Raw genomic sequence first — 19,208 nt, 5'->3', positions numbered from 1 at the left:
TTGGAGGGAACCAACTTTTGATTGGCGGAATCCAGCTCCTTTTGTTAATTTCCAAGAGTTCACATATGAAATGAAATGACATACTGCAACTCTTGCTCTGATTCAACAGGAACGAGTCATCCAAATACTTATTATTTATTTTTTTATAAATGTATCACTAATTACTGTACATTGATTGCATTATCAAAACATAGCCTACATTATTTGTTAATTAGTAATACACTAATGGGTTAAATTCCTCCTCTTTGTTTTTTGTCAGACAAAGTTTTTATGTTTTAGTTCCTTCAGAAAAGAGTTTACATAGTTTATTCCTTCAAATAAACATTACTATTCTCACACTGCTTATTTCTTCTTTACCTATTTGCAGTCTTTTAACGAAGACAATGACATGTTTTTTGCTCGTAAAAATGTCCCTTTTAATTTCATAAAATAATTGAAGTAAAAATGATTGGACCATTTGGTTATTAAAGATATACATGATTCTTCCCTGATTAATCAACATTATAATTCTTGCTTGAGGGGTTTTATGCGATCAAAAATAGACCCCCTCTTAAAACAGGTTCAGTTGCATCCAGCAAGATGTGCTTTTCACTGTGAGGAGATGGGCCCACCACTAGTAATCAGGGTAAATTCCTCGGACCTGTGACCTTCATAGCCAGAGATAGATGGGGGGGGTGCATTTCTCGGCAGCCAGGCTGTTGCAGCCAGGCTGGTCCCTCCCACCAGCATTGTTTACATTTGTTAGGTTGACGTTGGATCATTTGTACTAGAAAAAAAATAAATGACACCGTTACTGTGACAATATTAGGCACACGATGATCTGTTTATTCAAGTCAAATACAAAATACAATTATCGACGTGTTACGCCTTCGTTAGACGATGAGAAGAAATCAAACACGTTCGTCTCCCGTTTATCTGTTGATGATTTGACAGTTTGTTTCAGCATAATAAGCTTTATGGTAGAGTGCATAACAGTTTAAATACGAGCGATTTGAGTCGAAAAAGGCAAAATAAACACGTTACCTGTTAAAACGTCATATTGTCACGTCATATTGTTAGATATAACAAAATTGTGAATATGCTTGTTTGATGTTGAGATTGTCGTGTTTGTTTGCTACTGTTGGTGTCGGTGGATTTGTTCAGAGCAAAAAACAATCGATTTTGGACTGGACTGATCTATTGAAACTGACAAAGATGTTATATAACGAAATTGTGAATATGTTTGATTGCTGTTAAGATTGTCGAGAAGGGTTGTTAAAACTTCACATTGTTTGTTTGCTGTTATTAGTGTCAATAAATTTGTTCAAACCAAAAAAACCTGATCAAAAGTGGTTTATATACGGTGTGCATTACCGTTTGATTACGTTCACAACAAATACAAGACGGAATGTTTAAGTTGTATTACATTCCCAACAAATGCAAGACAAAGTGGTCTTGGATATATGTTCCCCCTTACATACCCGAAAAGTGATGTAAAAGTGAGATAAAACGAGGTAAAAGTGGTTGTAGTAGCAGGAGTGACGTGTGCGCGTTCCCGCGACAGGGGATGCAATTCTCGGCAGGGATGCATTTCTCGGCATAACACCGGCCCGTTCATCAAGGGATCAGATTTTTCGCGTCTCATTCGCCTTCTCTTTCACCACATTAGTCAAGTCTTGTTTATTTGTATAGCCCTTAATCACAAGGAGTCTCAAAGGGCCGCACAAACCACAGATTATTGGAAACTAAAAACTATTATTACAATATCCCCTGGTCTAAAACCCACATGAGGGCAAGGAAAAACTCAAAAACCTCAACATTAGGAGAATGAAGAAACCTTGAGAAGCGACCGCAATGGATGTAACATTAACAAACAATACACAGATATTGTCAACATGGTCAACATGAAATATAGATCATTCATAAGCTATAGAATAGAAGTGTGTTTAAGCCTAGATCTAAATAGTTCCACTGAGGTTGCAGATCGATTAGTAAATAATATATCCATAATGGCTATCTTACTATATGGTAGTCGCTATTTTGAAAGGTGACATGATCCGAAAATATGTGACCTAAACAACTCAGGGGAGAAAGCAGCGTATGGTTTGTCGCATGTTGCCCTTTGCATTTTGCAGCCAAAGTAACGCACCACTTTTACTGCACTGTACTGATAACGGCATCATAATGGCGTCTTAACGGCGGAAAAAATAATTAGTTAGATAACCTGGTACTAAAAAAAAAACCCCTCCATTACGTAACGGCGTTATTTATAATAGTGTGAGTTCCCACACTGGACATAACAAACTTGAATTGTATTGATATCAACATTTTGAAACATTGTGTTCAGCGATACTAGACATGGCACTCCAGGGTAAGACATGCAACAAAGACTTAGAAGAGAAAACAGATAGACTACCAGGTTAAATAGGTAAAAAAAGAGGTCATAAGGTTTGCAGGAGTCCCATATGCCGGTCAGGCGGCTCCGAATCGTCATCCCCACGGATCGGTGAGGCGTTGGAGGTTTTAGTTTTGCAGCTCGATCTGGTCTTTAATTTGACTGATGAGAATCTGCGACAGCATGATGCCCACCAGCTGCAAGGGGCCGCCGTTGTAAGCTTACTGTTTGCGTACGTGAGTGCGTGTTCGATCCTACCTGAGGGATGGCCAGCCCCAGCGCGATGCCCCCCAACAAGAATAGGTTACTGTGGATCCAGTCCACCACTTTGTCGATGCAGCCGTTGGTGTGGATGACGTTGCCGGCCTCAATGTATTTGACTACCTGCATACCTTGTCCACACATGGTGTTAATCACTTTTAGCTAGAAAAGAAATGCACAGGGACAGTTGTAGAACCCGCACGAGGAAAAAGAAGCCCAAATCAGGAAACCTTGTCATTGGTGATGATGCAGCAGGAGAAAGGGACGGAGCAGCGTTCTCGACTGGGGTTGTGGACGGTGCAGTTGAAGTACATGTTTTTGGACCAATCAGTGTAAGTGACAGCTCCACAGCAGGCAAACTGAAAAGTTGTAATTCAACAAAAAATCAATTAAAGCCATATTTAAAAAAAGTAGGATGAAATGTCAGATAATGTCCGACTTCTTTCTGGCCAAAGTCGATAAGGTTCTGCAGGTCGATGTCGTCCCTGTAGTGTTCAATGGCGTTGTTGACCACTTGGGTCACTTTCGTACGGGCCTGGGGAAAAAACGTGCTAGGTTGGCTTCAGTGAATTTAATTTCTAATCATTGATTCCAGGAGCTTGATGTGGAATATATGGTGAATTTTTCAAAAGAGGTTTAGGGAGAGCCCTGAGGGTTTTAAACCTAAAATAAGAGGAACTCTGAGCTGAGGGGGCTTCATTTAAGTGAAACGCACAGTTGTGTTCTGTATTAATTCATATCGGTGCAAGCATAATTAGGCAGATTTTAGATAGAAAACTCAAGCTAACCCGCTAGGTTGCTGTGACTTGTCCTGTCTTGGTGCCTTCCTACTGTATCTTTTAGCACTTTTGCAGTGGCATTGCATGCATTTGGCTTTACATAAGCAATTTGGGCTATGAGCACGATCCTGGAACAAATTAAGGTCGTATTACTTTATTAATACGAATACACAGATTTATTTTTATATGAAAAATACTGTATGATAACCATACAAAAACCTTTTACCTGCAACATTTTTAAAATTAATTTTACAAATACGTTTATTTATCGAATTATAAACGACTATTCTGCACATTTGACAGTTTCAATTTATTTATCTTTTTTTTTAAATTTACAAATAGTAACAAAATAACCTGCTTAGTTTAATAATGTCAAAACCCGAACAGACGGTGGACCCAGACGCGCAACATTTTCACACAAGCTTTATTTTAAGGGAACGGGGCAGTCACGCGTGGGAACATAAACGCCAGCGATTCAGCGATCGCTGGGCAGAAGAGATCGAAACCGGACAGGGCAGACGGAATCGATACCAAATACTTGATACAACAGCAAGAAACCGGACAGGACGGGACAGATACCAGATACTGGTTGCACGAGCAGGATACCGGACAGGATAAGACAGACGGGATCTATACCGGATACTGGAGCAAGATACCGGACAGGACGGGACGGGCGGGATTGATACTGTAGACTGGAGCAAGAAACCGGACGGGACAGACGGGATCGATACCGTAGACCGGAGCAAGAAACCGGACGGGACAGACGGGATCGATAATGGATGCTAGAGACTGGAGCGAGATACCGGACAGGACGAGACAGGCGGGATCGATACCGGATACTGGAGACTGGAGCAAGATACTGGACAGGATGAGACAGACAGGATCGATACCGGGTACTGGAGACTGGAGAAAGATAATGGATGCTGGAGACTGGAGCGAGATACCGGACAGGACAAACAGGCGGGATCGATACCGGATACTGGAGACTGGAGCAAGATACCGGACAGGATAAGACAGCAGGGATCGATACCGGATACTGGAGCAAGATACCGGACAGGACGGGACAGACGGGATCGATACCGTAGACTGGAGCAAGAAACCAGACGGGACAGACGGGATCGATAACGGATGCTGGAGACTGGAGCGAGATACCAGACAGGACGCGACAGGCGGGATCGATACTGGATACTGGAGACTGGAGCAAGATACGGGACAGGATGAGACAGACAGGATCGATACCGGGTACTTGAGACTGGAGAAAGATACCGGAGAGGATAAGACAGACGGGATCGATACAGGATAGTGGAGACTGGAGCGAGATACCGGACAGGACGAGACAGGCGGGATCGATACCAGATACTGGAGACTGGAGCAAGATACTGGACAAGATGAGAAAGATGGGATCGATACAGGATACTGGAGACTGGAGCAAGATATCGGAAAGGACGAGACAGGCGGAATCGATACCGGATACTGGAGACTGGAACAAGCTACCAGACAGGACGAGACAGGCGGGATCGATACCGGATACTGGAGACTAGAGCAAGATACCGGACAGGACGAGTCAGGCGGGATCGATACAGGATACTGGATAGACGAGCAGGATACCGGACAGAGTCAAAATACAAGTCTTGCAAGTGCAGAGGTTCGTTGACGGACTGACAGGGAGTGAATGAGAGAGTTTAAATGGGAGGGAAGCCAGTCAGGCAACCCAAGTGAGGGCAATGAGCAAACCGTGACAAATAAATCAGATAAATATCGATGTCAATATTATTTGAATGTCCTAAAGCAAATAGGTATTCTACTGCTTTGAAAAAAACAAACAAAAAAACAGTAGACTGCCATAGTAATCCTCAGTAAACATTAAAAAAGTAGGACCTTATCAGAGAAGATGAATCCCAGTACCCCAGCAGCCAACTGAAGTATGAAGATGACCGTCAGGCTGATGCAGAACTAGGCAAGAAAAACGAGATAAATGAGCAGGTACCACCCATCGCTCAATATTTTCGGTTACCGGACGGCGACCTACAAACTGTAGCAGGCAAATGTTTTCCCTCAGTGAGCCTACACAGCCAGAGAACGTTATGAGGAACATGAGGACACCAACCACCAGCAGCATCATTGCCGGATCCACAGCCAGGCACGCCATCGCCGTACCTGCGGCATCGGTTGGTCTTTAAATGCTTGGTTGGGAACCATCTCTTGCTTAGGTTGGCGATCGGCTTACCTGCATGTTTGACGACGCGGGAGTACACCCCGATGGCGATCATGGCCATGGCAATCATCTGAAAGCAATCGGCAAAAGGAGATAAGCACAGTCTTCAGGGTTCGTACACCTTTTTCATGGCCTAATTCAAGCACTTTTTAAGCGATTTCAAGGCCAAATTTGAATTATTATCGTACCTTCAAAGGAAGAAATCCAGCGCAGATTAAAAGGTTTTTTTCTGCTTGACTTTAATGATTAACATAAAGTCGCTATCTTGCTGCGAGCACATGCTTTGTGCTATTTTGAGATTTTCCTATTTATGATCTACAATCTTTTTGTGTCAATGGGCTGCTATAAACTGACACGGATTCTGCCATTTTGCTCCAGCAATGCATGCGCAGCTTCAAAACATCACACTTGTTTAGAAACACGGAGATGATTCTATAGGTGCTGGCTAAAAATAGATTTCAATACAGAAGACAAAAGAAAGTACTGTATGTGTAAAGAGCAGAAAAATGAGTCAATTTTTTACTCATTTTAATGATATTGATTGCTAGTGCATGCAATCTTTCAATCTTAAAGACTGCTAATCTTTTGCTTTCTGTTTTACCTATTTTAATTGATATTTTTGCGTGTTTTTCACAGGATCTGTGTCGAACTTGGTTAAAATAGAATTGTAATTTATTTTTTATTTTTATTGCATTTAATATTTTCAATTTTCATTTGATTGTTTTGCATTTTCAGGTGAAAAATGTTTTGTTTATGAATACTTGAATAAGATTTCCTGTATTTTTCAAAGTTAACGTGTTCATATAGAAAAGTAAAGTTTATAGTTTTTTTGCCTTGCTGTTGTATTTTTTTCTTTTTTTTTCCCCTCAACTTTTGCCTTTTTTTCTCTATTTCCCCCTTTTTAAGTCATTTCATGCATAATGATACAGAATAATTGATAATGAATGGATTAAAACGACAAACAAAAAACCCCCGAAGAGGCCGGGAAACGGTTCTGTAAAAATAGTAAAAATCTCTTCAAATAAAGTCTGGTCAAGAAGGTTACCAAAGGGTTTTATATTTTGCTCAGAAAATTTCAAATTCTTTGACATACAACAACTTTTTTTTTTTAAAGTAACACAAATAGTTACTTTCCCTCTTAACTAGTTAGGGTAGCGTTACCGACACTGGGTATTTTGTTCTTGTGTTTTTTTTTGTGAGTAGATTATACATCTTTAAATTTGCGTGTCCCCAAAGGGAAAGGTTTAATTTGCCTCTAGGCATCAGAATGAAAGTGAATGGTTGTCCATTACGAATGTAAGGGCCCGGTCACACAGCCGTTTGCGGCTGAATCACGGCCAGAAATTTCTGCCTGTGAGGCGGACGCTATTGGACGCTTTGAGATCGCCATACAGACGAGATACAGCAGTGCTTAACACGCGGTCGGAAATTCACGCACGGTTGGCAGCGCGTAAAAGTTTTGCGCTACCCAATACTTTAGAGCACGGGTACACAGTCTATCACGGGCGTATCGAGGCTGAATCACGGCCAGATATTTCTGGCCGTGAAGCAGACGCTGTTGGGAGCTGTTGGACGCTTTGAGACCGCCATATAGACGAGATACAGCAGTGCTTCACTCGCGGTCGGAAATTCACACGCGGTTGGCCGCGCGAAAAAATTTTGAGCTGCTCAAAACTTTGAGCACGTGTTAACCGCGGGCGGCACACGAGGTAATGACGCGGAAATGACGCGGGACGACGTGCTCTGGCCGCGGCTAGGGCGTGGTTACACATGGGTAGGACGGGAAATTTCAGCGGGTAATCGTGGGTGGAGCACGGTCATAACATGTTCTGCGCCTGTATCGTGGTGTTATTACATGAAATTAGCGTGTTACGCGTGTGACGGTCAAGCGCCTTTCTCCGCGTATATACAGCGCGATTTGCCGGGCACACGTCAGTTGTGCTCGAGACGTCAAGGGGTGGACATGGATCCCCGTCACCGTAGTGACCTCGTCTTAATCCATTTTTATTTCTTGACATTTATTTTCATTTCATAACAAGATCATAAAATCAAAATGAAAAACTATTACAATAATAACATATTGGCTTCTTCGGTGCCATAGCTTGAAATCTTGATCTTCACGGGACTGTGTCTTGAGCGGTTATGATTTCTACAGCCCGGTGTTATGCCGAGAAATGCATCCCTGCCGAGATTTGCATCCCCTCGCTACTACAACCACTTTTACCTCGTTTTATCTCACTTCTATATCACTTTTAGGGAATGTAATGGCGAACATATAACCAAAACCAATTCGTCTTGCATTTGTTGGGAATGTAATACAACTTAAACCATTCCGTCTTTGTTTTTTGTTGTGAACGTAATCGAACGGTAATGCACACCGTATATAAAATCCTCCCCCCTGCTGCGCTTCCAACAAAAGCGATCGTATTCTATATAAAACGCTTATTAAAACAATAAAGCGAGCTAATTATAACAATTGGGAGATCCTAGTCTATATAACGCGTTTATTTAGACAATAAAGTGCGATCGTATTCTACAAAATGCGTTTGTTAACGCGGATGAAAAAGTCACCAACGTCAATGCACGCTTCCAACCAAAGCGATCGCAGCAGAATGCGCGTTCACGCGAGGGGGGGTTGCGTAGGAGTCGGATTTGGGCACAACACCGGCTCGGGAGCTTTTATACCCGTGATCCACACGAGAAAATGACGCGGAAATGACGCGATGAGGAAGCGGAACAGTCACCAGCGTCTGTTTTGCGGGCATACCACAGATGAACAGCGGGTTGGCCAATTTTGCGCATTTTCCCTCGCGGGCAACCACGGGCAAAAAAAACCCGCAAAATTTTACCCGCGATACAGACGCAAACGGCTGTGTGACCGGGCCCTAATACCCGTCATAGTTTGGGAGTTCATGTAGTCATACTGAAATATGCTGACTATCCATCCATCCATCCATTATCTTCACCGCTTATTTCCAGTAGGTTCGTGGGGGTGCTAGAGCCCATCCCAGCTATCTTTGGGCAGTGGGCAGGGGACACCCCTAACTGGTTGCCAGCCGGTCGCAGGGCACACAGAGACAGACAATTCACTCGCTCATTCACGCCTAGGGACAATTTGGACTAGTCGTTTAACCTGACATGCATGTCTTTGGAATGTGGGAGGAAACAAGAGTGACATCCCCGCAAGCATGGGGAGAACAGGCAAACTCCACACAGAAAGGCTGGTAGCTGGATTTGATCCCATGACCTCAGAACTGTGCCACGACACGCTAACCACTCAGCTGGCGTGCCGCTATGCTAATTATATCAAGTAAATAGAAAAGTAAACAGACTTTGAACATTACCTAAAATATCACTGCTCATGTGTTTTGGCCACATCTAAATTTAGATTTTTTTTTAGTCAGGATCAAAACTGCTGCCTTCAAGAACATCAACAACACGGTTGACTGCATGCTAGGTCTGTCTCCCAGTGGTAGCCCTCTATTGCGCGGCTTGGATGGCTCTTTTCCGCCTCTATTCAGCCTGACTCCGCAGGGAGTCCTGTCCTCGGTTCCCCTGTCGCTCCTTTGCTGGTGATTGCAGTTCAGAGCGTCTAGACCTCAGGGCACCCTCTGGCACCCGCCCTGACCCCTGTCTCTTCCTGCCCCCCCTGTACCTTCGCTCCTTCTACATGCTTGCTTGTGCCTCTGCATCTGGTCTCCGGTGGATGGAATCAGGCAGACTGGTTGGGGGCAGCTTGTCTCCGGTGGGGTTGCTCTGGACTACAGGACCCACTTTCTGCCCTTCACTGCTGCCTGGGGTTTGGTTGGGTAGTGGAAGGGGATGTAGCCTTGTTGGGCCCTACATCCTATTGATACTGGTTTCTTGCCTGCTAGGCTCTTCCACCACACCAGGTCCTAACATCATTCGTTAATACAATCCCCCCTAAATATTTGGATAACAGATACTGTTGGCCGTGGTTAACGTTCTGCCTTTGTTAATCTCATTCTCATTTCTCTTTTAGTTTCAAACTGGCTCTGACTTTGGTGAAACTTTGCCTCTGGTTAACTCATGGAACAGGCAAAATGGGGGAAGACCTAATGCATTACAGACCCACCACCTTTAACCCACAATTATTTTGTATTTGCCCATTCCCGATTTTTGTGTTTTTTGCACGTTTATCACTCACGGAGGTTTCAGGTCATCAAACACATTTTAATATGACACAGAGACAACCCAAGGATTACAAATTGCAGTTTTGAAATTTTGTTTCTATTTGGTAAGGCACAAAAAATATCCAAACCTCTTTTGACAACGAGACTCAGCTAGCGAGTTAAAATGATATGGGAATGGACAAAGTTCAATGAAGATTTGTACCAAGGAGCACAAATACACGCCCCCATGCACCACCCCGCTACCCCCGCACAAGCACGCAACCAGTTCAGGGTGTCCCCTGCCCACTGCCTGGAGATGGCTGGGATGGGCTCCAGCCCCCCGCGACCCTAATGAGGATAAGCGGTACGGCTAATAATAATAATAATAATAATAATAATTTCCTTGTATTGTCATTCTGTGTAACAATGTACACAGAACGAAATGTCGATTGCACCTGGCCCGTTGTAGCGAGCCGATGCAGCCGCAGCCAACAGAGGGCGCCGCCGACCACTTTTTAAGTCTTAGGAATGACTCGGCCGGGGCGCGAACCACCGACCTCCCAGTCTCAAAGCGGGCGCCTTACCATAATGAGATGAGATGAATAAGTTAATTGTTTTTCATATAGCTTTCAAATGTGTTTTTACTTCATATTTATTTTAGAATTGTTTTGTTGTATTCTTAACACAAAGGGCATTCTATTCGGCAACCGAGAAGTAGTAGTTGCAGTTGTAGAATGATTTTCTTTCATACAGCTTTAGAGTACAGTAATACTGAACCAAATGTAATTCAAAGAATCCACGCTTAATGCATCATATTAACGCAAAAAGGAGTACATAGTTCCTATAAATATATCAAGCGTTATAAACACAAAATGTAGTGTGAATGTAGATATTACAAGAATGTGTATTCCAGAGTGGTGCTCGGGTAAGTGTAACCACATCAGCACATTCCATTAGTAATGGCGGCAAGTCTGAACCTGCAATCGCACACTCACAACAAGGGAAGGAATCAAGTAAATGCTAGTTTTCTATTTATGTCACACCAACTTTAATCTTTAATCCAAATGTGATCGAATGATGGATTTAGACATTGGCTGGTTTAGAACACGGCAACTATGTTTTACTTTAAACACATCGAATACATTTGTTGACTTTGAAGAAGAACAACTCTTGCAGCTCCCACGCACCCGACACAATAGCAGCAGACTCACCCAGAAGAGGAAATTAAATATGAACAGTAGATATTTGACCACGGGATTGACAAAGGTAAAGTCGTCATCGTAACGTCCAGGTGCATTTCTTCCTCGACTCCCACACATGGTGTCACACGAACATCAGTTTTTTGGGGGGCCGAATGCAGCCATGAAAGTGAAGAGCGTCACTTGTCTTCCTGGAGTCAAATTCACAAGCACACACATGCAACTTTTCTGACTGACTTCACCTCACTCACTCTCTTGTCTTTGTGACATACACACAGAGGTGGGCGGGTAGTAACAAGTTATATTTACATCACTATACTTTTTTACGTTGTGACTTGAGTAGATTTGTCCAAAAGGAAGTGTACTCTTATTCTGATATGTTAGGTTACAATGAACCCGTTAATCAAACCCTCTCCACATAAGTACGTTTGTTTGTTTAAGGCACATCATCTATTTGTTTTATTTCTTTTATTTAGATTTTTGAGCAGGGTTTGGATGTGTTTATTTTTTTTTAACTGTATTGCCACACAGTCGCTCCATAAATACGTTTTCATTTCACTTCTATTCATCTTGATCAAGGGGCGCGAACCTTTATGGCCAAAAGAAACATATTAATGAAATATATATTTATACTGTGAGCCATACAATGTATTTTAAGACAAGCCTTAGTAAAAACGCCAAACCCAGTCTCCAGACAAAGCAAACTTTTTAGGGCCTTTTATTCTACGGTATGAAGTTTGATGATTTGATTACATTTATGAAATAAGAATTAAACCAGAGCCTGTAATATACCACTTTAAAATTGTCTCCCTTTTTAATGGAGCCATTTCAATTGAGTTATTTATTTAGAAAACCTACCTATTTAAAGTTGTATGTAACTCTTTGAAAATAATTGTTTGATGGAATCATTTTATGTATTAATCCATCTGGTTATTTATTCATACGCAATTAATTTGTTTATAAATACAAATTGAAGAAATACAAAACAAAACGCCTTTGATATGTCACAAAAGCAAAAGGACGTAGCTTAATTGCCACAAAGTTCGTGTTTCAACAAACATATAAAAGCCACAAGTGATGCAATGCGTACTGTACTATCTCATCTCATCTCATTAGCCGTACCGCTCATCCTCATTAGGGTCGCGGGGGGGCTGGAGCCCATCCCAGCCATCTCTGGGCAGTGGGCAGGGGACACCCTGAACTGGTTGCCAGCCAATCGCAGGGCACACGGGGACAGACAGTATGTGATACTCAAAATTTAGAAAGAAATATTTTTTCACAAGTGATTTAGGATCTAGTATCAGTATTGTTACATGCCCTGGCGGTTAAGGGATACGTAAACTGTATGCGCAGCGTATATAGTTATAGCCTCACACACACGCACACACACACACACACACACACACACACACACACACACACACACACACACACACACACACACACACACACACACACACAAGCTTATATATTATATATATATATATATATATACTGGACCGTCTCAGAAAATTTGAATATTGTGATAAAGTTCTTTATTTTCTGTAATGCAATTAAAAAAACAAAAATGTCATACATTCTGGATTCATTACACATCAACTGAACTATTTCAAGCCTTTTATTATTTGAATATTGCTGATTTTGGCTTACAGCTGAAAAAAATCTCAAAATATTAGAATACTTCCTCAGACCAAGTCAAAAAATAATTTTATAACAGCAAAACTAAATCAAACATTTGAAAATGTCCATTGATGCACTCAGTACTTGGTTGGGAATCCTTTTGCACGGATTACTGCATCAATCCGGCGTGGCATGGAGGCAATCAGCCTGTGGCATTGCTAAGGTGTTATTGATGCCCAGGATGCTTCGATAGCGGCCTTCAGCTCATTTGCATTTGTAGGTCTGGTGTCTTTCATCTTCTTCTTAACTATACCCCACAAATTCTCGATGGGGTTCAGGTCAGGGGAATTAGCAGGCCAATCAAGGACAGTGATGCCATGGTCAGTGCACCAGTTACTGGTGGTTTTGGCACTGTGGGCAGGTGCCAGATCATGCTGGAAAATGAAATCCTCATCTCCATAGAGCTTTTCAGCAGATGGAAGCATGTAGTGCTCTAAAATCTCTTGGTACACAGTTGCATTTACTCTGGACTTGATGAAACACAGTGGACCAACACCAGCAGCTGACATGGCTCCCCAAACCATTGCTGACTGTGGGAACTCCACACTGGATTTCAAGCAACTTGGATTTTGCTCCTCTCCAGCCTTTCTCCAGACTCTGGCGCCTTGACTCCCAAATGAAATTCAAAACTTGCTTTCGTCTGAAAAGAGGACTTTGGACCACTCTGCAACTGTCCAGTGCTTCTTCTCCATAGCCCAAGTCAGACGCTTCTTCCGTTGTCTTGAGTTCAGAAGTGGCTTGACCATGGGCTATTGTAGCCCATTTCCCGGACACGTCTGTGAACTGTGGCTTTTGATACCTGGACTCCAGCTTCAGCCCACTGTCTTTGAAGCTCCCCAAAATTCTGGAAGCGGCTCTTCTTTACAATTTTGTTAAGGCTGCGGTCATCTCTCTTGGTTGTGCAGCGTTTCCGGCCATATTTTTCCCTTCCAACAGACTTTTTGTGGATATGCTTTGAAACTGCACTCTGTGAACAGCCTGCTCTTTGAGAAATTTCTTTTTGTGTCTTACCCTCCTGATGGAGGGTATCAATGATGGTCCTCTGGACAGCAGACAGATCAGCAGTCTTCCCCATACTTGTGATTTAGTTTACTGAACCAAGCTGAGTGTTTTTAAGGCTCAGGAAACCCTCGCAAGGTGTTTCGAGTTAATTAGATGATTCAGGTGATTAGTTGAATAGCCTACTTGTATACTTTTTCATGATATTCTAATTTTTTGAGATAGGGTTTTTGAGTTTTCTTAAGCTGTAAGCCAAATTCAGCAATATTCAAATAATAAAAGGCTTGAAATAGTTCAGTTGATGTGTAATGAATCCAGAATGTATGACATTTTTGTTTTTTTAATTGCATCACAGAAAATAAAGAACTTTATCACAATATTCTAATTTTCTGAGACAGTCCAGTATATATATATATATATATATATATATATATATATATATATATATATATATCTCATCTCATCTCATCTCATCAGCTACACCGCTTATCCTCAGTAGGGGCGGGGGTGCTGGAGCCCATCCCAGCAATCATCGGCAGTGGGCAGGGGACACCCTGAGCTGGTTGCCAGCCAATCGCAGGGCACACAGGGACAGACAACTCGCTCGCTCATTCACACCTAGGGACAATTTGGACCGGCCAATCCACCTGAAATGCATGTCTTTGGAATGTGGGAGGAAACCGAAGTGCCCGGAGGAAACCCACGCAAGCACGGGGAGAACATACAAACTCAGCACAGGAAGTCCGGTGGCTGGATTTGAACCGACACAGGAGGTTCCCAAGACCTTAGAACACGCGCTAACCACTGCGCCGCCGTGCTGCCCGGAGACCAAGTCTTTTGCAAAAAAAGGAATTTCTAGATCCCAAATCCCAGAGGTCTATGGAGTGGAAGAGGCGAATGCCATCTTTGTAGACTTCCATGCCAGCCCCACAAATAAAATAATAAAACCCAGGGATGCAATTTCAAAATATTTTTTCTGGCCTGGAATGAGTATGGACATTGACAAATGGGTAAATGAAAACACAGCAAACTATCTTCCTTCTTATCTAATCACATTACAAATGAACTTTAACCTTATCATACATCATTGTTGTATTCTGTTCTATTCTGTAATTTCAGAGATTATGAATGTTGTGGACTACCTTTTTGTGTTTTTCGCAAGTGTCAGAATGTGAAATTTGCCAGGCTGGCCAGTCTACGATTGAGCAGGAGGTGGAGTATACACCAATTACCGTAAGAATAGTTTGTTTACATTAGCTGTAAAGCAGTGTTTTCCAACTTTTTTGGAGCCACAGTATATTTTACATGAGACAAATCCCACCCCACAACGTTATACTACAGTACATAATTTTCACCAGAAATATTGTAAAAATAATGAAACGTGTATTATGAACTGGATATTTAGGCCTTCACATTTAAATTTACTCATAATGTAGTCACTCATTGTAACACCTCACACCTTTGAGTTTAAGACAACAGTGAAATACATTTCATGTAATTATTAATCCTTTAATATGATATTATTTTTCTGCTTTACCTAACCCAGATATCCTTTCCAGTCAAAGGGAATTTACTCCTCACTTGTTGTTCTTTGTTTGTTTGTTTAGGTCAAACAGCCGTTTGAGCTAGTGGGGATGGATCTTGTTGGACCACTGACTGAAACTAAATAGCAACAAGTACATTTGAATTGTTCTTAAGCTTGCTTATTTGACGTTTTTTTTCCCGTTTCCTATTTATCCTGATAGTCTTTTGTCTTTTTTTCTCTTCAAGGTCACAACTACATGTTTTACCCTGGAGTGCCATGTCCAATCTCATTGCATACAACGTTTCCCAACATCTGTTCTATTTATGTCTTTACCTTAAAGCGACATCTTATGCTTTTTTTTCGGGTTCAAGTTTGTCTTTTGGTACCTTCGGAAAAGTGTTTCCAAAGTTATCCCTGCAAATAAACGTTACTTTTCTCATACTGCTTATTTTTTCCTCACATATTTTCAGTCTTTTGACGAAGATGTTCACAGCTTCCACCGGACGCCGTTTTTTTTTCTTGTACAAAATGTCCCTTTTAATGTAATGAAATAGTTTAAGTATAAATGCTTGTACCATTTGGTTATTAAATATATACATTGATTCTTCCCTGATCAATCAACATTATGATTCTTGCTTGTGAGGTTTTGAAATGAACCCCCCACCCCCTCTTAAAACAGGTTCATTTGCATCCAGAAAGATGTGCTTGTTACCGTGAGGAAATGGGCCCACCATGGATAACCAGGGTAAATTTCATGGACCTGTGATTTTATCTATCTATCTATCTATCTATGTATATATATATATATATATATATATATATATATATATATATATATATATATATATATATATATATATATATATATATATATATATATATATATATATATATATATATATATATATATATATATAAATATACAGTGGATTGCAAAACTACTGTATTTGGTCCCCTTGAACTTTGTGACCTTTTGCCACATTTCAGACTTCAGAATCGTCAATAAGTGGGACACAATCATGAAGTGGAACACACTATATTGGATATTTTAAACTTTTTTAATAAATAAAAAACGAAAAAGTGGGTGTGCAAAATTATTTAGCCCCTTTTCGTTCATTGCAGCAAACTCAGACGTTCAGTGAGGATCGCTGAATGATTCAACGTTGATTTAAATGATGATAAATGGAATCCACCTGTCAAATTTCTGTATAGATATACCTGCACTGTGATGGTCTCAGAGGTCTGTTTAAAGCGTAGAGAGCATCATGAGGAACGAGGAACACATCAGGCAGGTCCGAGATGCTGTTGTGGAGAAGTTGATAGCTGGCTGCAAACCACTGTATACTTTATATATTTATATATGTATATATGGGCGGCTTAGTGGTAGTTCGCACACAGCCCCAGGGTGCGCAGGTCCAGGGTTCAAGTTTAGCTAGCGCAAATTGTCCCTAAGTGCGAATGAGCGACCAAGTTGTCGGTTTCCATGAGCCCTGCAACTGGCTGTTTACCTGTTCAAGGTGTCTCCTGCCCACTGCCTGAAGACAACTTGGATTGGCACCGGCACCTCCGTGACCCTGCTGAGGATAAGCGGTGCAGAAAATGGATGGATGGAGGGGTTCACAGAATGGCAATTTCTTGTCAATTGGATGGACTTTGATGATTTGATTGAATGGTGGTTTCAAAAACAGATACTCAGAACTTGAGAAATTTTTTCACCAAGTACTTTTTGACTTTTACTCAAGTAATTATTTCGATGACTACTTTTTACTTCTACAGTACTTTTACGTGAGTAAAAATTTTGGTTACTCTACCCACCTCTGCATACAGGCACATTTGCTAAGAAAATCTCAACCTCTGACACAAAGAGGATGGGTCTGTTCAGTGTCGCGTATTGCTATTTTCACAAAAGTTATTATCATGTGACATGCATCCCCTTAAATGTGCCTGAGATAAAAGGTTGAAATGATCAAATATAAATGTTTTTAATTCACTTTAAATTAAATTTGTCTGCAATCACCTACTTAAACAAATCAAAATCCTCCCTGCTTTGGAGTAGACAACTTTTCTAATTTAACTACATTCAAATAAATGAATAAAAAACAACACAATAGATAAAAATCGATAATATAAAGTCAAATGGGATGAAAAGATTCAAGTAGACTAAAAGCAAAACATGAGTAGTACCTGATAATTTTTTACAAATAGTGTACAACCGTTTGACTGGATTGAATAATTTGTAAATAAGCAACATAAAAAGGATAACAAAGCACTTTGGAAGCGCAGGTGATAATTGTGGGGTGAAAATACATCAAAAGTAAACATGATTATTTTAGCAAATAAAAAGCATTCATATCGTTGTCGTATTCCCGTAGGAACTTCTATTTTTCTGTAGTATTTTTGTAGCATTTTTGTAAATGTATTTTTGTTGTACTTTATTTCTGTAGTAGATTTTTTTAGTAGTATTTTAGTATTTTTGTATTAGTATTTCTGTTATATAGTATTACTGTAGTAGTATTTTTGTAGTATTTCTGTATCATTTTTGGGTGATAATGATACATTGGGTCCATATTTTTAAACACAACATTAGACAATTTTGTAGTATTTCTGAAGAAGTATTTTTGTAGTAGACACAAAAAGGGACAATGGGTACGAAGCTGGCACCAAAAACATATTTTTTTGGGGTACTTTTACATATGTCACTACACTTTGACTCTGTTTGGCAGGTCGGATTAAAAATCCTGCAAGGCCGCATGTGGCCCGTGGGCCATAATTTGGCCACCCCTGCTTTCTCAATTCCCTTACAATCAGCATTTGGAAAATGAAAATCACATGCATGTGGTCTTTCCTTAGTTTGCCAGTCCTTGCTCCTTCCCCGCTGAACTTCACAAAAAAACAACAACAAACAAACAAAAACAGCTTCCGGTTGCTTCACCTTTTCACAGCATTTGATTGTCTGGCAGTGCCTATTAATGTTATATTCTTTGAAAACAGCCACAGTGTCTTGTCATATTAGACGGATGCAGTTGTTTTGAGTCCATTAGATACACTCCAATTACCAATTGTTCTGGGAGCAGTGGCCTTCACAATCAACTTTCCTTTTTTTAAAATCTACAGTACCCATGTCAGAAATGAGGTGAGCTAAAATTCTCACAGAGCCATGGGCAAGGGAGCCAACGGGTTACTGCCATCATCTGGTGAAATTGAGATTTTTTTTTCATACAGATGTATCTTATACAGACGCTCCCCTACTTATGACCATTCGACTTACGTAAAACGATAAATACGAACATGGTTTTTGGGATGTCGAAAAATATCCAGACATTGCTGAGATTTAGATTTTATATTGTATGCACCTTTTTCTGAGTACAGGACTGTACAATAGTGCTTCTTTCCGCCGCTACAGGCGTGTGGCGCTGTGAGAGATCAACCAGCATCCACCCGGAAGAAAAAAATCTGCTTCCTCTTCCTAGTTCGTGTGTAAACATTCTATACTGACTATCTCTTTACTATATAGAGCGTGCTAAGAACTTTGACATTTTTATAATTTAATATCTTGTGCATCCATTCAATATGGTTGGTGTAAAGTGTAAAGAAGAGGCGAGCCGTTTCTTTTGAAATGAAAGTGGAATAAGAAAGCTTGATGGGGTTGAGAAAATGTTGGAATGCTTTTTTTCTGCCATTTTTAACCACGGAGGAGGACCTCTTGAAGCGCATCTTCCAAAAGTAAGTTAAACTCACATCTATTTATCTTTATAGAGCATATTATATTATGAAATGTTTATTTTTCAGTACAAAACAATACAGGTTACTTATACAAGCCTTAAACATACTTATATAAACCTGAAACATACAAAATATAGCACTGAAGCAACTTACGAACAAATTCAACTTACGAACGATCGTCTGCAAGTAGGGGAGCGTCTTTACTGCACACAACATTACTAGCGGGCAACATATTATTCATTTTATGATAAAGGCCGCGGGCCAGTAAAAATGTCATCACAGGTTTTAACTGGCCCTCGAGCCGGACTTTGGACATGTTT

The 19,208-nt window shown here is 40.9% G+C and overlaps 1 protein-coding gene and 1 long non-coding RNA gene across 2 annotated transcripts; one reads left to right on the top strand and one right to left on the bottom strand.

The window, feature by feature from the left end:
• Positions 1-794: 794 nt before the first annotated feature.
• On the bottom strand, positions 795-11,203 carry tspan33a (tetraspanin 33a). Its single transcript, XM_088347165.1, has 8 exons — positions 10,974-11,203; positions 5,642-5,699; positions 5,444-5,571; positions 5,293-5,367; positions 3,075-3,170; positions 2,866-2,994; positions 2,633-2,797; positions 795-2,571 (listed from the first exon to the last, which is right to left on the bottom strand). Exons 1-8 carry the CDS (start codon positions 11,079-11,081, stop codon positions 2,503-2,505), a joined length of 828 nt encoding a protein of 275 aa, XP_088203291.1. The 5' UTR covers positions 11,082-11,203; the 3' UTR covers positions 795-2,502.
• Positions 10,726-15,318, top strand: LOC148357124 (uncharacterized). Its single transcript, XR_015851986.1, has 3 exons — positions 10,726-10,775; positions 14,809-14,873; positions 15,248-15,318. It is a non-coding gene; the product is annotated as an uncharacterized LOC148357124 (long non-coding RNA).
• Positions 15,319-19,208: the final 3,890 nt, after the last annotated feature.

This window comes from Urocampus carinirostris, chromosome 11 (assembly GCF_059441175.1).
Source record: "Urocampus carinirostris isolate Australia breed hairy pipefish chromosome 11, RoL_Ucar_1.0, whole genome shotgun sequence".
Taxonomy (NCBI): domain Eukaryota; kingdom Metazoa; phylum Chordata; class Actinopteri; order Syngnathiformes; family Syngnathidae; genus Urocampus; species Urocampus carinirostris.
The sequence above is the reverse complement of the archived record's forward strand: the minus strand, read 5'-3'. Positions and strand labels throughout refer to the sequence as shown.